At 36.1% G+C, this 15,761-nt stretch overlaps 1 protein-coding gene across 1 annotated transcript; it reads right to left on the bottom strand.

Annotated features, from left to right (window-relative positions):
- LOC145686284 (afadin- and alpha-actinin-binding protein-like) lies at positions 1 to 1,835 on the bottom strand. Its single transcript, XM_081759415.1, has one exon. It carries the CDS (start codon positions 1,485 to 1,487, stop codon positions 135 to 137), a length of 1,353 nt encoding a protein of 450 aa, XP_081615541.1. The 5' UTR covers positions 1,488 to 1,835; the 3' UTR covers positions 1 to 134.
- Positions 1,836 to 15,761: the final 13,926 nt, after the last annotated feature.

Below are 15,761 nucleotides of genomic sequence, written 5' to 3'. Positions count from 1 at the left end.
TTTTGCTTGCCTCAAATTTTATAACTTGATTTGAAAAGGAAATAACGCTAAACACTCCATACATGCTGCATGTTTGGTAGCAAACATTTTAACTGATCAATCTAATATATTTCGCAACAGGATTTCAGGGCTTGTCACGACTGCAAAGTGAAATATGAGCTACAAACTGAATCACTCTCTGTAACTTCCAAGTCCAAATCGTAGAAGCAATTTATCAAAAATTTACGCTTTTCATTAATAAAGCTTTGTTTCTGTCTTGCCAACCTAGCTGCCTCTTCTACTTGCATTTTCCGTTGTTTCGTCAGTTCAAAATTTCGAACTGATATCATCCGCCGATGAGCCTCCGGAGTATGATTTTCTACCAAACAGTTATCAACACTGTATTCACTGAGAGATCGTTCTTCTTCTACAACCTGATTACCGCTGGTGCTGAAATTAGTTCGTTCTTCACCTTTATCGTCAGTACCTCCTGCTCCTGGACTCATACATTTATTCATACCCTCACTGTATTTTTGTGATAAGTAAGTAGGACATAAGTTCTCTTTCAAAAGCACCAGTAAACTACTGTAACTCTTACACGTGTCTTCTACAGCCTTTTTCATAAAGTCGCAGGTCATTTCAAACACATTTTTACGAAAAAGATGGATGTTAGATACATGTTGTGTAATTTGGGTAGCCTTGTCCACGCTGTCAGCAGAATTATCACAATTATGCACCAATTCTATGTACTGTAACGCTACCTCACTTAAACAACTATAAAGAGAATTTACGGTTTCTCTCAATGCAGTATTTTCATGTACAAGTTCGCTCTGTTTTAAACAAAATTTTTGCACTATATGATTGAAAAGTTCTTTCTCTTCTTCAGCAATCCTAGATTTCGTGACCCATTTCGCGCGTTCGTTCCCAGACCGTAACACGGAACTACTGAATTCAAACGAACGACGAAGAGTACGATCATGTTGCTCCATTAACTGTGCCAACTTATTACGCGAACGGTCTAGTTCTCTGTCTTTTTTACGAATATCATGTGTGTATTTTACATCACGCTGTTGCATAATTGAGTTTAAACGCCGTACTTCATCTGTCTCATGTTTCAACTCTTGCTGTAGTTGTTTACACTTTACGTGCAACTGCCTAACCTTTTCTCTTTCATCTGCTAAAGCTTGTTCTACACAATCTAAATCACTTTTTATTCTCTGCAAAGAACTTCTCAGGTTAGCTAAGTCTGTGTTATTTCGATGAAGCCTACTCTCAAGATTTTCTTGATATTGTAAACATTGTCTGTATGTGCGTAATAATTCCCATGTACCATTCACTAATACAGCAATATTTTCTGCATTTTCACTTTGTACCGAGACAGACTCAGACCTAACACAAAACCCTAACAATGTTAATTCTTCTGTTAACCTGGTAACTGCACACGACAAATTTTCTGCAGCACACAGCATTTCATTGATCACACCAATTTCATGATCAGTTTCACACATGTTTATTTTTAACGTTAGCACTATCTCAAAACAACCTATAGTTCCAAAAATATAACACAGGTACCAGATTATTATTTACTGTATAAAACTTAAATTACTCAAAGTAACTATAGTCAAATATTGAACAGCTGATTAAGTATGTAACAATTAAACGCGTACAATCCATGAACTGCTTCAAAACATATCATATTACTTGCACAATTCAATCCAAGCACCTTTTCTGAGCCAATGTTGGACACTTTTCACATCAAAAAACAATTGGTGAAGTAATATAAAAACAGACTGGGAATTTTTATTGAGGAAATGTCAGACTTCATTCCGTATCGGTTTGCTTCAACATATTGCTAAAGGGGTCGATGAAGATATGATTATTCCAATTCACTTTGCTGAAAAACTATATTGAGCAATGTAGTCGTAAAAGAAAAAAAAAGTAGGAGCCTTGGACCTCATTCTATAACGGTCTTAGCAAAATTTGTGATATCCAAAGCAACATAAATAATGTTCATCGAGAACTACACACATCGGTTGAGAATGAGTCCTTTTATTACGCAAAGGTTTGCAATCAACATAGCGCAAATTCTGTTTTAGTATACAATAATAGGCATAACAGTTATAATCAGGGTTAGGATTTTTAGGTGCAATTTTCTTGGCAAATAGGGAGGGAAAAGGTGCTAAAAATAAGCCAAAAAAGGGTACAAAAAGGTGCTCGTTCTCTTTATAGCCCATAACTCATTATTTATTAAAAAATGGAAAGTTTAAAAAAGTAAAAACATGTTCGTATTTGTAAAGCAATAGCAATGGCGTAGCTAGAATTTTTTCAGGGGGGGCAACGAAGGGCCCAAGAAAAGGGTTAAATTCCAAAGTTGTGCGTCCGTTTCCATGAAAATTTTTAAAATTTACAGGAAAGATATGGATAATTTGATCGTTTGTGTGCTTGATAATATATAAGGGTCTCGAAAAATCTGTTTATTTGTTATATATAAGCGGTTATAAACATGGGACTATACGCGAGCGGAGGGAACTACTTGGCGCAAGGTAACCGAACAGTTGCATTGTGAAAAAGTAACATGCATTTATGTTGTCAACATGGCGAATGTACAAGGGCAATGAACTAACAGTTTTAACATTTGTGAAGCAATACGTTGATAACCAGTGAAATCTTTTAATAGTTTGTGAAGAGCACGGATTAATGAACCTAATAACAAATTGCAGAAAATGTGGAAAGGAGATAACGCGGCGAAAGCGGACGCCCAACTTCGGAATAAATGCCCAAGAAAATTTAGAGGGGGCTATCTCCAATGAATAAAAAACTTGATTCACACAAATTATATATATATATATATATATATATATATATATATATATATATATATATATATATATTATGTGTGTGTGTGTTTTCAAGGTGAATGAATGTTTCCATCTTTGTTCATGATTTTACTGCTTTCAAAACAGCGAAAATGTAAAAATTTACTTCCTCAAATGAATAGGATGCATCAATACAATTGATTTCCATTCTAATATAAGTAAGCAATTACTTAATCACTGCGTTTAAAATATGGCTGGTTGATTTAGGTGGAAGCAGAGAAATAGATAGACACACACACACACACACACACACACACACTAAAAACGAAAAGAGAACAAAGTGTCTCGTCGAAATTTGCAGCTTATATCATGATGCTAGTTATTTTAGGAATTTGCTTATTACACAGGAAGGCAGAGCCAGAAGAACTCCATACTTACGAATCAAGCAGATATGCATACCGCTATGTTAGATTTTACAAACAGACTAATGAAAAATTCCATTAAAAATAAACTGAACTTATTCTATTTATTGTAATAGATACATAATACTTAATAGCTCTCTTAATGAAAATGAAATCAATGCTCATCTGCAAAAATTATTTTATCCTAAATGATTTTCCTCACTCTCACAACAAAGAAAAACATTAAATATAACACTTCAAACAATTATATAAAGTACATACTTTCATTACCTTTCTAAAACTTTTAATATACAAGTGTAATTACGTGACAATGGAAAATATTTCGTGTTGTTAAAACAACAGAACGGACAATATTATTTCAGAAAGGGTGATTGATTATAAATTTTTGAGTAACAGTATTTCGTCTATATTGTCCTGTTAAAATAAACTAGCTTCACTTGTGTGCTTTGCAGCTGTAACTCATTAAAGCATTGATCAATACTAGTTTGTAACAGGTTACATTACAACAAAGTATGTAGTTTACTTAGGTAGTAAATAAAACTGCACATGAATACAAAAGCAAAGGTATGATCAACCATGTGCATTTGAGCTCAGTGGTAGAACAATGACTTCAGATTCGGAACATTGTGTGGTCGATCCCTTGTGGACAAATATTTCGACTTCGGAGTTTACCAAGATTCTTTCTCAGTTCACTAGGGAAATGTTTATTGCCCAAATGATTCATTCCCCTCATTTCTCATTTGAGCATCTGATATCTCAAAGCCGTAAAATAAATTCAAATTCAGCAGAAGTAACTGAACGCTACTATCCTGTAGTCGATACTAAATTAATATTGTTAGTTTTGAGATTAGATATGAAGGAACAGCATTAATTACTATCCTGTTGAAAATTCATCTTACCACTGATTTACTGTTCTGCATACATGGGCGCCCGCAGGGTTTTTTCCAATGAGGAGCAAGACACCTTCCCCCCATATATATATATATATATATATATATATATATATATCCCACTCTAACACAATCACATCAAAAGAATATGCACGTAATCCTTCCTGTCGAACTGATCAATTATTTAAGCACATAGTATATCTTCATTAACTATATAGTAAACATATATAAAAAATCAACAGATTAGATATTAGGATAGCATTGAAGGAAAAAGACACAACACAAATAATCTACTTAGCCTACATTTCATTCACTGGTGTTCGTTGAACAGAAATTCTCGCTCAAGTTTTTACTCTGATTAAAGTACTAAATGAACGTTCTACTGTGCAAGTTGTCATTGGAAGCGAAAGATATATTTCTGTTACACTCCCAACAGCGACAGCCGAGGCTTCGGTAGCTATGTAGGCCTATAGTTGGTGAAAGCAAATGAAATGAAATCTTTAAATTTAACGTCCCACGTTTATGTCTGCTAGGATAAAGGAAACGGTGATGATGAGAAATGAATGAAATAGTAGAATGAAGGCAGTGGGAGAACCCCGATAAAACCTACTCATACGGTGTTTATCCAAAACAACGTTCACTTGGCGCCAGCTGGGATCGAACCGAGGACCAGATGTGAAAGTTGGTGATATCTCAGCTATGATTTTCAAACATGTCCAAAATAACTTCAATGTGTTCTTGCACCTTGGAAAGATCTATTGCCTCTCCCTATAGAGCATTTGTAGTTGGCTCTAAAATAGCACTATTTGGCCATTATGTGCATTGATATTATAAATGTACCAGATGACGCTAAAGAATGTAAGTACGTAATGAGCACTTTGTTGCGCCCTTCTGTTTCCACCAGGGGACAGCTGTTTTAGGCAAGTCACTATTTCTGAGATTTTTTCAAAAATATTCTAATGCTTTTGTTCTTTGCAGACAACCATCCCAGATAGCACAGAATTTTTTAAAAAATGTTTAAAAATTTGCAAAGGCAAAGTGAAAAATTTGCAAAAAACGCCTTTTCAAATGAGAAAATTTGCCGAAAGTTCAATGGAAATAACGAAGTTGACGCTGGCTGAGTTTGCAGCAAAGTTGCCTCAGAAAACGAAAACATCTGCCAATACAAACGAAATGTTTGCGACTGCACAGCAAGAAAGTTTGCCAGGACTTTGCTGCAAATATTTTGTGTAAATTTTCTTTGACAAAATTTCCGAAAATGAGCTGATAAATTTGGTGAAAATATTAAAAGGTTTGCAGCAACATTGCAGAAAGTGTTTTCACGATCGCAAGATAATGTTTGCTGCAAATTTATAAAGTAATATTTGTTGCAAATTTATAAGGTATATTTGGTGCAAATTTATAAGCTGGTGTTTGTTTTAAATTTAGAAGGTAATGTTTGTTTCAAATTTAGAAGGTAATGTTTGTAGCACATTTAGAAGGTACTGTTTGTTGCAAATTTGGTATAAGGCTAAAATATGTATCAAAATTCTGAAACTAGTGATCGAGGTATAAGTCAAAATATTAACTGCTTGCGATTTAATATCATTAAAACAGGAAACACAATCTACCCTTCCGGTTGCATTTATGGAGTAATCACCTGTGACGTTTAGAAGATATTTTTCATTGTTATTTCCAGGTTCTGCCTAAATGTAATCGGAATAAGACATTGTGTTTCGTATGCTTTAATAGTCTTTAAATCCCAAGCAGTTTATATTCTGACTTGTACCTCACTAGTTTCAGAATTTTTCTACATATCTTAATCCAAATTTGCAGCAATTGTCTTGAAACTAGTACAACTATATTTTAAAAAATCAAACGAGATGGGCTGATAAGGGTCATTTTTCGCCCTTCGAACACTGGAAAAATGAAGAGTCCAACTCAGACAAGTTGCAATGTCTGTATACTGGAAGATATGTTTTGTATGTGAATATAAGAGATACGTGAGAAAGAAAATAAGTCATAGAAATTAGTGCCCAAAAAGAGGTAGTTTTGCGTCATTTTGACAATGTTTGCTGTCGTTGACGTAGGCTTGTAGTAAGAAGGATTCGATGAACCTAAATAAACCAGACTCGTAAAAACGCTGTGTAAGCTCTGATATGAGGATCAATTTATTTTGTTTCAGTGTGTCTTTCGACCTATGAGTGAACTAAATGTATCTAGCCTCTGCAGACTCTTTACATTTTTCTGGTGTTCGATGGGCGAAAAATGACCCTTATCAGCCCACATCCTTTTGGAGGGAGCAAATATAGAACGTAGTTTGCTACCTTCCAGCTGCACTTTTCTTGTTCATAAAATAAGAAGTAACTTATTAACGACTATTTTAACGTCATTTAATTTATTTATATGTATACATAAATACTAAAAAAATGGAATAGAAAACGCTTAAACCTGAATATTTCTGAAGGTTACATCAACGCTTATTCCATCACTTACTCTTGTAATGGACACGGAAACTTTCTCTGGTTCCTCGTAGGGAGATTTCGACTTAAAAGCGAGCCACTGAAACAAATCTAATAAATTTGACCTTTCGACGAATTTGGCCTGTACATTTTAATCCAAAATTTTACAAAGTCGGCTCCACAATCGCTCAGCAAAGTAGCAATTGACGACAAATTACCCAATAACAACACATTATACTCGAAGATAATGCACAACGGAAGACACTTCCAAATGCATAAACAAACATGGCGGCATCCAGATGGCTCCAAGAACAAAGGATTAAGCCTTTTCTAAATTGTCATGTCGAAAAAAACAGTAAAAATCATGGTAATGGCACAACCGTATTAGAATGTGTGAGGGCAAGCATATAAAAATAACTATAAGATGATAAGGATGAAACATTAAAAAATACTATACGGTAAATAAAGGGCATTATATATATATATATATATATATATATATATATATATATATATATATATATATATATATATATATATATATATATATTGCTTCATTTTGACTTTAGAATGACAATGTACTACAGACTATAACAATACTTAGTCATCATATTACAGAATGCATAAGGGGATTAACAAAAACTGTTTTATAGAAAAAAGTTGAGAAAAGCAAGTTGTTGTGTATATATAATAATACTTAGTACCAGATGCCAATTTCTGAAGTCTCTTCACAACGCTTCCCACCACTTTTTTTGAGTTTGAAAATTGTGCGAAAATGGAAGAAAATATCAAAATTTCGAATTCTGCAACCTTCCTATCTCGAATCAACCTGATTTCGCATCAAGCACAGATAGAACACACTCAACAATAAGTATTCCATTTACTAAAAATAAGTATTCCATTTAGTAAAAATAAGTATTCCATTTAGTAAAAATAAGTATTCCATTTAGTAAAATCATCTGCTTATAAGCGAACCCGGCAACAGAAAAAAAGTGAAACCTAACTTTATAGAACATCAAAATTTTTATAATGTGGATCCGTCTTTTCTTAGTGGCAAGCACTAAACATTTTTCGCTACTTGCCAAATATAAAACAAACTTACGAACGATAAACGCACAGACAAAGGATATATCCTTTGTCTGTGGATAAACGTACTTAAATTTCAAATTATACATAACGAATTCACAATTTATCTACTTACTCAACGATCATATCCCTGTACTTACTTTTACACACATTCACAAAACAACTTCAGGCTGCCTGGGTCAATAAAAACATGTGATAAGAAACCAGTGAGTTTATTCTGGAGTCCTCTGATGTATTGGCTTTTCTCGATTCTCACTTCCAGCTTATTTGGTCACAGTTGATATAGCGAAGTGAATTCTGGGTACGATGCGCGCGCACTCGGATATATTATCACATATTTGCTTTCAGCAAATTTTCAAAACAAGTTTTTTTAAAGAAATGCAAACTGTTTGCGACGGCAAACTTTCAACGCTATATTTTCAAAAAAGATGCAAGTTAATTGCAGTGGTGAATTTATTTTTACAAATCAGTGAAAATTTCCAGATCATATTGAAAGCTTGTAATAAATATTAAATATTAAGAAATTTTGCCTTCGCAAACTTTCAGATTGTTTGCTCCACTAAACGAAGCAAAAATTTGCCGCAAGTATTCGTTCTATCTGGGATGTTTTACAGAAGAGAGGAATTTTTTTTCTGACAGACCTTTCACGAAAAAAAAAAGATTAAATTTTGCATATTTGCAACTGAATTTCGAATGTGTTTAAGTTCATTAGTGCCATAATAACAAAATTTAATTTATCGTTAGCACAGTGAAGAAATAACGCCTTAGGATATTGTTTTTGTGTCATTCTGTTCACACCACCTTCCGCTCCTACCATTGTGGCGCATCCGCCATAACTCTGTCCACTTAATTTCTACATATCAAGTCATATTTTGACAAAAAGGATAAAAATTCAGTTACAATTGCCTTCACATTAAGTTCCTGTAGAGCCACAAAACCAAGGAATTCTTCTATTTTGGGTTGATTTAGAGTTGAGTCTAATTATCTAATTCCCACTGGTAACTGGTCAACACTAGAATTGTCCACACTTTCATCAGCAATAACTCAGAAAGATTTTCTTTATTTGCTTCCTTAACTAAAACATTTTAAAATTCCTTTTCACAAACTGAAATTAATTCATTTTGAATTCATTGTGAAGTATATTTCGCATTGCCGATCGTCTTTCAATGTGTTCTTTGAACACAGTGGGCCTTATGCAGAGTCATTCCGACGAGTGATTAGTGCCATACTAAAGAGTTCGACTAATATATGTTTCGTGCAGTAGTCAGGACTGTAGTATGACGCTAATTATACGTCAAAACGACTGTGCGTAAGGCGGAGTGTCTCCAGCCTCGACACGAAAGTCTAACAGATCAAGGAACACGCCTGAGTTTGATTTATCACCTCGAAGAGATATGTCATGTGTTGTGCAGAAAAAGATGGAAGATTATATAGGAACTAGCTTTTTTCTGTTACTTTCAACTTGCTTGATTCCGGAATTCGGACATTACCATTAACATCTTTTTGCCTCTTAGGAAAAAAGTCATATCCATTCTGAACACTATACCATTAACAGAGATTTGAAAAGAAAAAAAAAAAAACAAGCACCTTCGGCTTCCGAAAGCAATTAAACTTTTGTCACCAGAAGAGCCTATAAAAGTTAACATTTTTCGAAAATCCAAGGGGGGCAATTGTTCCCTCCTTCCCCCTCTGTGGGCGCCCATGTCTGCATAATTCTTACAATGTAATTTTCTCAGAAATGCTTAAGCAAATTTTGACGAAGAACAAACATAAATCTGCAATAAAATTGGGTATTTACTGACTGAACTCATTGAATGGAATCTCTATGGACCAGTCTCACAAACTTCTGATATATCTCTGGTTACTAAACAGCAGACAAGATAATGGGATGGCACAACCTGGTCACAAGAGTAACTATCACTTTTACATAAAGTAACATTACTGCCGCGACCAAGTTGTATCATCTCGGTATCTTAGCTGATGTTTGGTAATCAGAACAGCAGTAAGTGTTTGATCTCTGCTATTTGAATGCAGCGTGGCAACATTTAGATAAGACGAAGCACAAAAGAAATGTGTATAGGAAGAAAGCGAAATCACAAACGCTACTTCAACATGTTACATCGTCCCAGAGCAGTCGAATGTCCTCTTTCTCCAAGGACCTGTGTAAAGCTTTTGTAGCATCTGATATCCCTCTGTGGAAGCTGGAAACCCCTAATCTTCGTGAGTTTTTGGAGAAGTACTGCGACAAGGAAATCCCACACGAATCCACACTTAAGAAGGTCTATGTGGAAAATGTCTATAGTGAAACTACGTGTAGCATCCGGCAGAAAGTGAAAAATAAAAATTTCTGGTTATCAGTGGACGAAACGACAGACTGTTACGGACGTTATATAGCCACTGTTGTGCTTGGTATTTTGGAACCGGAACAGGCTGGAGAAAATTTTCTTGTGCATGTTCAGCAGTTGGAAAAGGGTAACCATTCTACAATCACTGGCTGTATTGAAAACACAATGCAGATAGTTTTTCCAGAAGGCGTTCCTTGTGACAGTCTTCTCGTACTTATAACGGATGCAGCTAGGTATATGGTGAAAGCAGGAAAAGCCTTGGAAGTTCTATATCCCAAAATGATCCACATTACCTGACTGGTACACGGAGTCCACAGACTATGTGAAGAAATTAGAGCAAGATACCCCAACGTAGATCGCTTTGTGTCAAATATGAAGAAAATTTTCTAGAAGTGTCCATCACGACGCCAGGCCCTAAAGGAGGCTGCCCCGGATATTGCTTTGCCACCACAGCCGGTGCTGGCACGGCTTAAAGCAATTCAATATTCTGCGCCAATCTGCCTACTCTTGTCGAAATAATTGCTGGATTTCAAACTGAAGATGCAGCGTGTATTAGTGTTGTTCAGGAATTGCTTGATGATATTAAATTAAAAGATGATATTATGTACATTTCTGCAAATTTTCGGTTTCTGGTGTCATCCATTGAGCGATTGGAGACAAATGGTTTCAGTGCGCATGGCTGTCTTGAAACCGTAGAAGATGTTAGAACAAAGTTGTCATCAGCAAAGGGACTAACAGCAGATTTGGTGAAAGACAAGTTCACTGCCATCCTGAACAATAATTCTGAATATGGCACTTTCACCAACATCGCCGCTGTTCTGAGTGGTGACGGAGAATTAACTCTCAAATTGTTGAAGAAAATTTAACACCTGCAGATACAGTATGTTTGAGATTTGCTCCTTTGACTTTGTGCTATGTGGAACGTACACTCTCACGCTACAAGTCGCTGCTTGTAGATAATAGGCGAAGTTTCACAGAAGAGAACCTGAAGGTCTTCGTGTCACAATGCAATGCTTAAAATTACTTTTGCCTATTGATTTGTCCGATCTTTATTTTTTATTTTCAAGTGTATAGCATAGTTTGACATTGAAATATACAGGGTGTTAATGAACTATACCGACAAACTGTAAGAGGTGATTCCTCACATCAAAATAAGAGAAAAAGTTCATGTGGGCCTATGGTGAAAAGTGTATAGTTTCAGAGTTAGGGCTGTCCAAAATCGCGAAAAAGCTAAATTTCAACAGGCCTTCTTTCGAATTCCAGAAACTGTGGATGGTAGTCCTTACCAGCGTAAAGGAAGCCACGCATACATAATCCTAAAGTGCATATTTCATCAATTTTCAATAAGTGTACAGGGTATTCCTTACACGGGGTAATTCTCAGATATGCTCGCAATAGAATTTTAAGATATATCCTGATTTCAAAGAGGGTCCAAAATAGACAGGAGGTAAGCCTTGACAACAATGGACATCCAATGTTTCGAAGGGAAGTCGGAAGTGTTAGGAACCGGTAGCTCCATGTTTTTTTGTGTTCGAAATAATGTGTGATGCGATCTACTTTGTCATGGTATATTTCACGTTTTCTTCACTTATAAACGTGAAAGAAAACGTCGCAGCATGCGTTTTCCCGAGTACGAGAGACCGTGCTGCTGACGATCCTTGACACTTCCGACATTGCGCCAAATGATTCCGTGTTCACTGCTAAAAAAGCTTATCATTTGCCTACTTTGGACTAATCATAAAGTCAGAGCATATCTCAAAATTCGGTTGATGGCATGTCTGGGAATTTCACCCTGCAGGGAATACTCTGTACACCAATTGAACATTAATGAAATATGCAATTTTGGATTCCATATGCGTGACTTCCTTTACGTTGTCAAGGGCCACCATCTACAGTCTCTCGAATTCGAAATAGGGCCTCTTGAAATTTGGTGTTTTCGCGATTTTGTACAGCCCTAGCTCTGAAACTATGCACTTTTCCCCACAGGTCCATATGAATTTTTTCTCTCATTTTGATGTAAGGAATCACCTCTTACAGTTTGTCGGTATAGATCATTAACACCCGGTTTACATTCACTCCATTTGTATGTGATCAACTAAAAGGAACTGAAATAACAAGTTCTAGAGATTCGTTACAAGCTGTTCAAATTAACACGAAAAACCTTCTATAATTGTTTTATTGAAAAATGTTCCTTTTGTAGCTGTAAGCTAACTAAAATAAAATATTAAGAAATACGATAGAACTTCCTTAAAAAATCTATTTAGAAACACAACTGGAAAATGTTTCTCTTGTAGCTGTCAACTATGTTCAAATAAAACATTTTAAAAGATACCAAAAAATGAAACCACAAAATGTTCCCTAAAAGTGAGTTTGTAAATTAAGTACTCATATTCTATTTTTCCCTTGTATTTTGGGGAGATGACATCTTTTGACTTTTTTTTTTAATGTTCGTGACATTTTTAAAAGTTTTTATGACATATTTACATACATATTTTACAGTTTTATATGGCATAAAGTCCCGGGCCCTAATAGTGAGTAATGTACCAAAATTTCTTTAGTCCAACGCAAGTGTAGTGTTTTGCTGCAGTGAATGTTAGGCTAGTTTTAGACGGAAGCAATTATCGTAACATTTCTCGTAGCAAAAATCGTATCATCGATATCCTACCGTGTAAAGTAGCAAATGCTATAGCATTTCCCATGCCATGGCATACCTTATGGCATTTCTTGTCGATAGAACCTGCTCTATTTCGTAGCATTTTGCCCAGCATTTCTGCTCCGATTGCAGCGCCGTGGTGTGTTAAAAGGAAGCGAAAGGTTTTGTGTCAAATATCCATGTTCTTTGTTTTGTGTGGGAAATTGAATTCTAGTAAAGAAAAATGTGTTGGAGTAGGGATACTATTATTATGTTGATTAAAAAATATGAGGAACATCTTTGTTTGTACAAAGTTAAAAGCGTGAAGTTTAACTATACGGATCCACACAGAAATTCCTTTTTAAAAAGAATACTTTTCGTTTCATTTATTGTACCTTCAGCAATCATTTTTGAGGTGTGCTCTTGCATTCTCCGGTGCAGGTTCACTTTAACAGGTGGCAACGTGTAGTTTTACTATACGGATCCATAGTATAAGTAGTAGTAGTAGGAGGAGGAGGAAGAGGAGGAGGAGGAAAAAATGAAATGAAAAGGAATCTTCAAGTTTTACGTCCCACGATTATGCCGGTTAGGCTAAAGGAGACGGTGATGATGAGAGATGAATGAAATGGGGGAATGAAGAAAGTGAGAGGAAACGGGAGAACAAAGTAAGCGTGATTTTTTTTTTAAATCTTATTATAACTCAGAAATGCACAATTTTCTTACCATTTACAGAACATGGTTTATTATAAGCCTCAACTGTACTTCCCCTAATTATTCTACCGAAACTTTTTATGGTGCGCTGTGTAGGCTAAGGATGGGGCTTTCAGACAGTGGTACGCTTGTTCGAATGTAGCCAACAACAGGGAAATAATAGAGACAAAAAGGGAATTTTTCCTAAATTTCCTCCTAAAATCGGAAATTAAAATTTTCTGTAGCTGACAACAGTGCTAGCAGACGCACACAAACTATCTTAAAAGAAGCTTTGGTATCCCTATAATATACCCTACAAGTATTGTGACGATATCTAATAAAGTAAGCAAGTCATTAAAAAATATTTCGTTCATACTGAATCAAGAGGCCTAACCTCTCTTATGTGAGTTAATGTGCGAGCGAGGATCAAGTGTTGCAATACGCATTTGTGAGCAAAGCACACGTACTGCATTTAGAGGGTTGACGAAAGTCTTCACTTTCGGAGGGCAACTTGCTTTTTGAACCTCATCTTATCATTTTTTCTTTCATCTTCATCTTCATTTGGGCTTCGGCCCTAGGATATTTCATTACTATGGCGGACTCAGGCAACACCACTGAACAGACGAATCTTGGCAGACATTCTGGCTTACCATCTTTATCTCCTTCAGTTCCCAGCACTTCAGTAGCACAACCATCCACTCGCACGCGGCATTTTTCTTGGGGTCATGAACCGATCAGTGCATCTAGAGATAGACATCCATCAAGCGAATCTACGCAATCCGCGAAACGCATCCGGTCTCGCTCACCAATAACATCCATGGATATCGAGGTTGAACGACAAAATTCTGGTGTATCTTCTGCAGTTTCATCAAATCACGCTTCTCTTTTCCATTTCATACTTACTGATTATGACACTAAGTACACAAACCCTAAAATGATATTTCTACAAATTGCTAAGTATGTTCCTCGGGTTCGAGATACCCTAGTACAAATCGTTAAAACCAAAAATGGCTACATCTTAAAATCTAATGATCCAAATTTTGGAATTACAATCCGTAATAAAGCTTCTTATGAAATTTTTGGTAAGAACGCGAAACTCACTAAACTCACGGACAAGCGACCCAAACAACAGCCACCCCCTAGAAAACCTCCGTTTCTGTCGGTAGTCATAAGGGGTGTCTCTCCTGATCTAACTGACGCCGAAATTCAAGAGGAATTAGCACTAGAAGGCATTTCAGTGGACAAATGTATTCGCATTCGAAATAACACTGGTCCTACATATATGGTAAGAGTTCTATCGCAGCGGCAAGATACTATCGACTATCTTCTCAGATTTGGAGCACCTATCTATAAGAAAATTCATCGCGTCGAACCATCTAAAACTCAGGGTCCGCTACCAATCCGGTGCGAAAAGTGTCAGCTGTACAACGACCACACTACGGGCAATTGTCGTAATCAACCTAAATGTGGTTACTGCTCCGGCCTTCATGAAACCAAAACTTGCACCAACTTAAATGGACCACCTAAATGCAATACATGTGGCAGTGGGTTTCACCCCACATATAGCTATCGGTGTAAGGCTAAACCAGCACCTACGCCTGAGCATCCAGAACTTACTGTTCCATTGAAAACAGCAGACAAAACTACACCACCTACACAATCAGTATTACCCTCGCTCACAGTTGAAGATCTCATACGCTATGTTAGTCTAGTATTGCAAAACATATTTCCGTTTCAGCGAGCTCATGTCATACAACATATCATTTGTGCAGCCAAATCACTTTTTAACATTAATCTTCATGCCACTTATTCTAATAATTATGTTCATTTTCATATTGGATCGCTGGAAACCACGGTTTAAAACCATATACACAGTCTTCTTCATAATGGGGATTAGTTTTTTATTTGTCAATATTCGATCCTTTAAGCAACATAAACTATTACTTGAAACTCTGTTATCAGAGGAGCATATTAGTGCGTTTGCTCTAAACGAAACCGCTTTGAAGCCGAATGTATGTGCTCGTATTCCAGGATATCAATTACAACGCTGCGACTTTCAAGATCAAGCTGCTCGTGCCCAAGGGGGAGTTGCAATCGGATATTTTCCAAAATATCCAGTTCGTACATATACTCCGCAAGCTTTAGGACATCTCCCGGAATACCTGTTAGTCACTTTATACTTTCCATCGATCATAATCAATTTCAGTACGATATACATTCGACCACGACAACCTATACCATTAGAATATTTCCGTTACATAGCCACTAACCATCGGAATATTCTCATCATGGCGGATATTAATATTCATAGTCGTACTGATCGCGAAAAAACAGAGTTTCACGAGTACATAACTAATAATCTTCAGCTTTATCTTCATGTTCTTCCTGCACATACCAGACCTATCAGCCAGACTACACCAGATGTCATCACCTCTATCAATTTCCTTAATGACTGTCAGC

Source organism: Thermobia domestica, chromosome 5 (genome assembly GCF_964235325.1).
Source record: "Thermobia domestica chromosome 5, izTheDome1.hap1.1, whole genome shotgun sequence".
Lineage (NCBI taxonomy): Eukaryota > Metazoa > Arthropoda > Insecta > Zygentoma > Lepismatidae > Thermobia > Thermobia domestica.
The sequence above is the reverse complement of the archived record's forward strand: the minus strand, read 5'-3'. Positions and strand labels throughout refer to the sequence as shown.

Excerpts from the sequence above, each read along its gene's own strand:
- LOC145686284 (XM_081759415.1), bottom strand. The coding sequence starts at position 1,487 with ATGTGTGAAACTGATCATGAAATTGGTGTGATCAATGAAATGCTGTGT.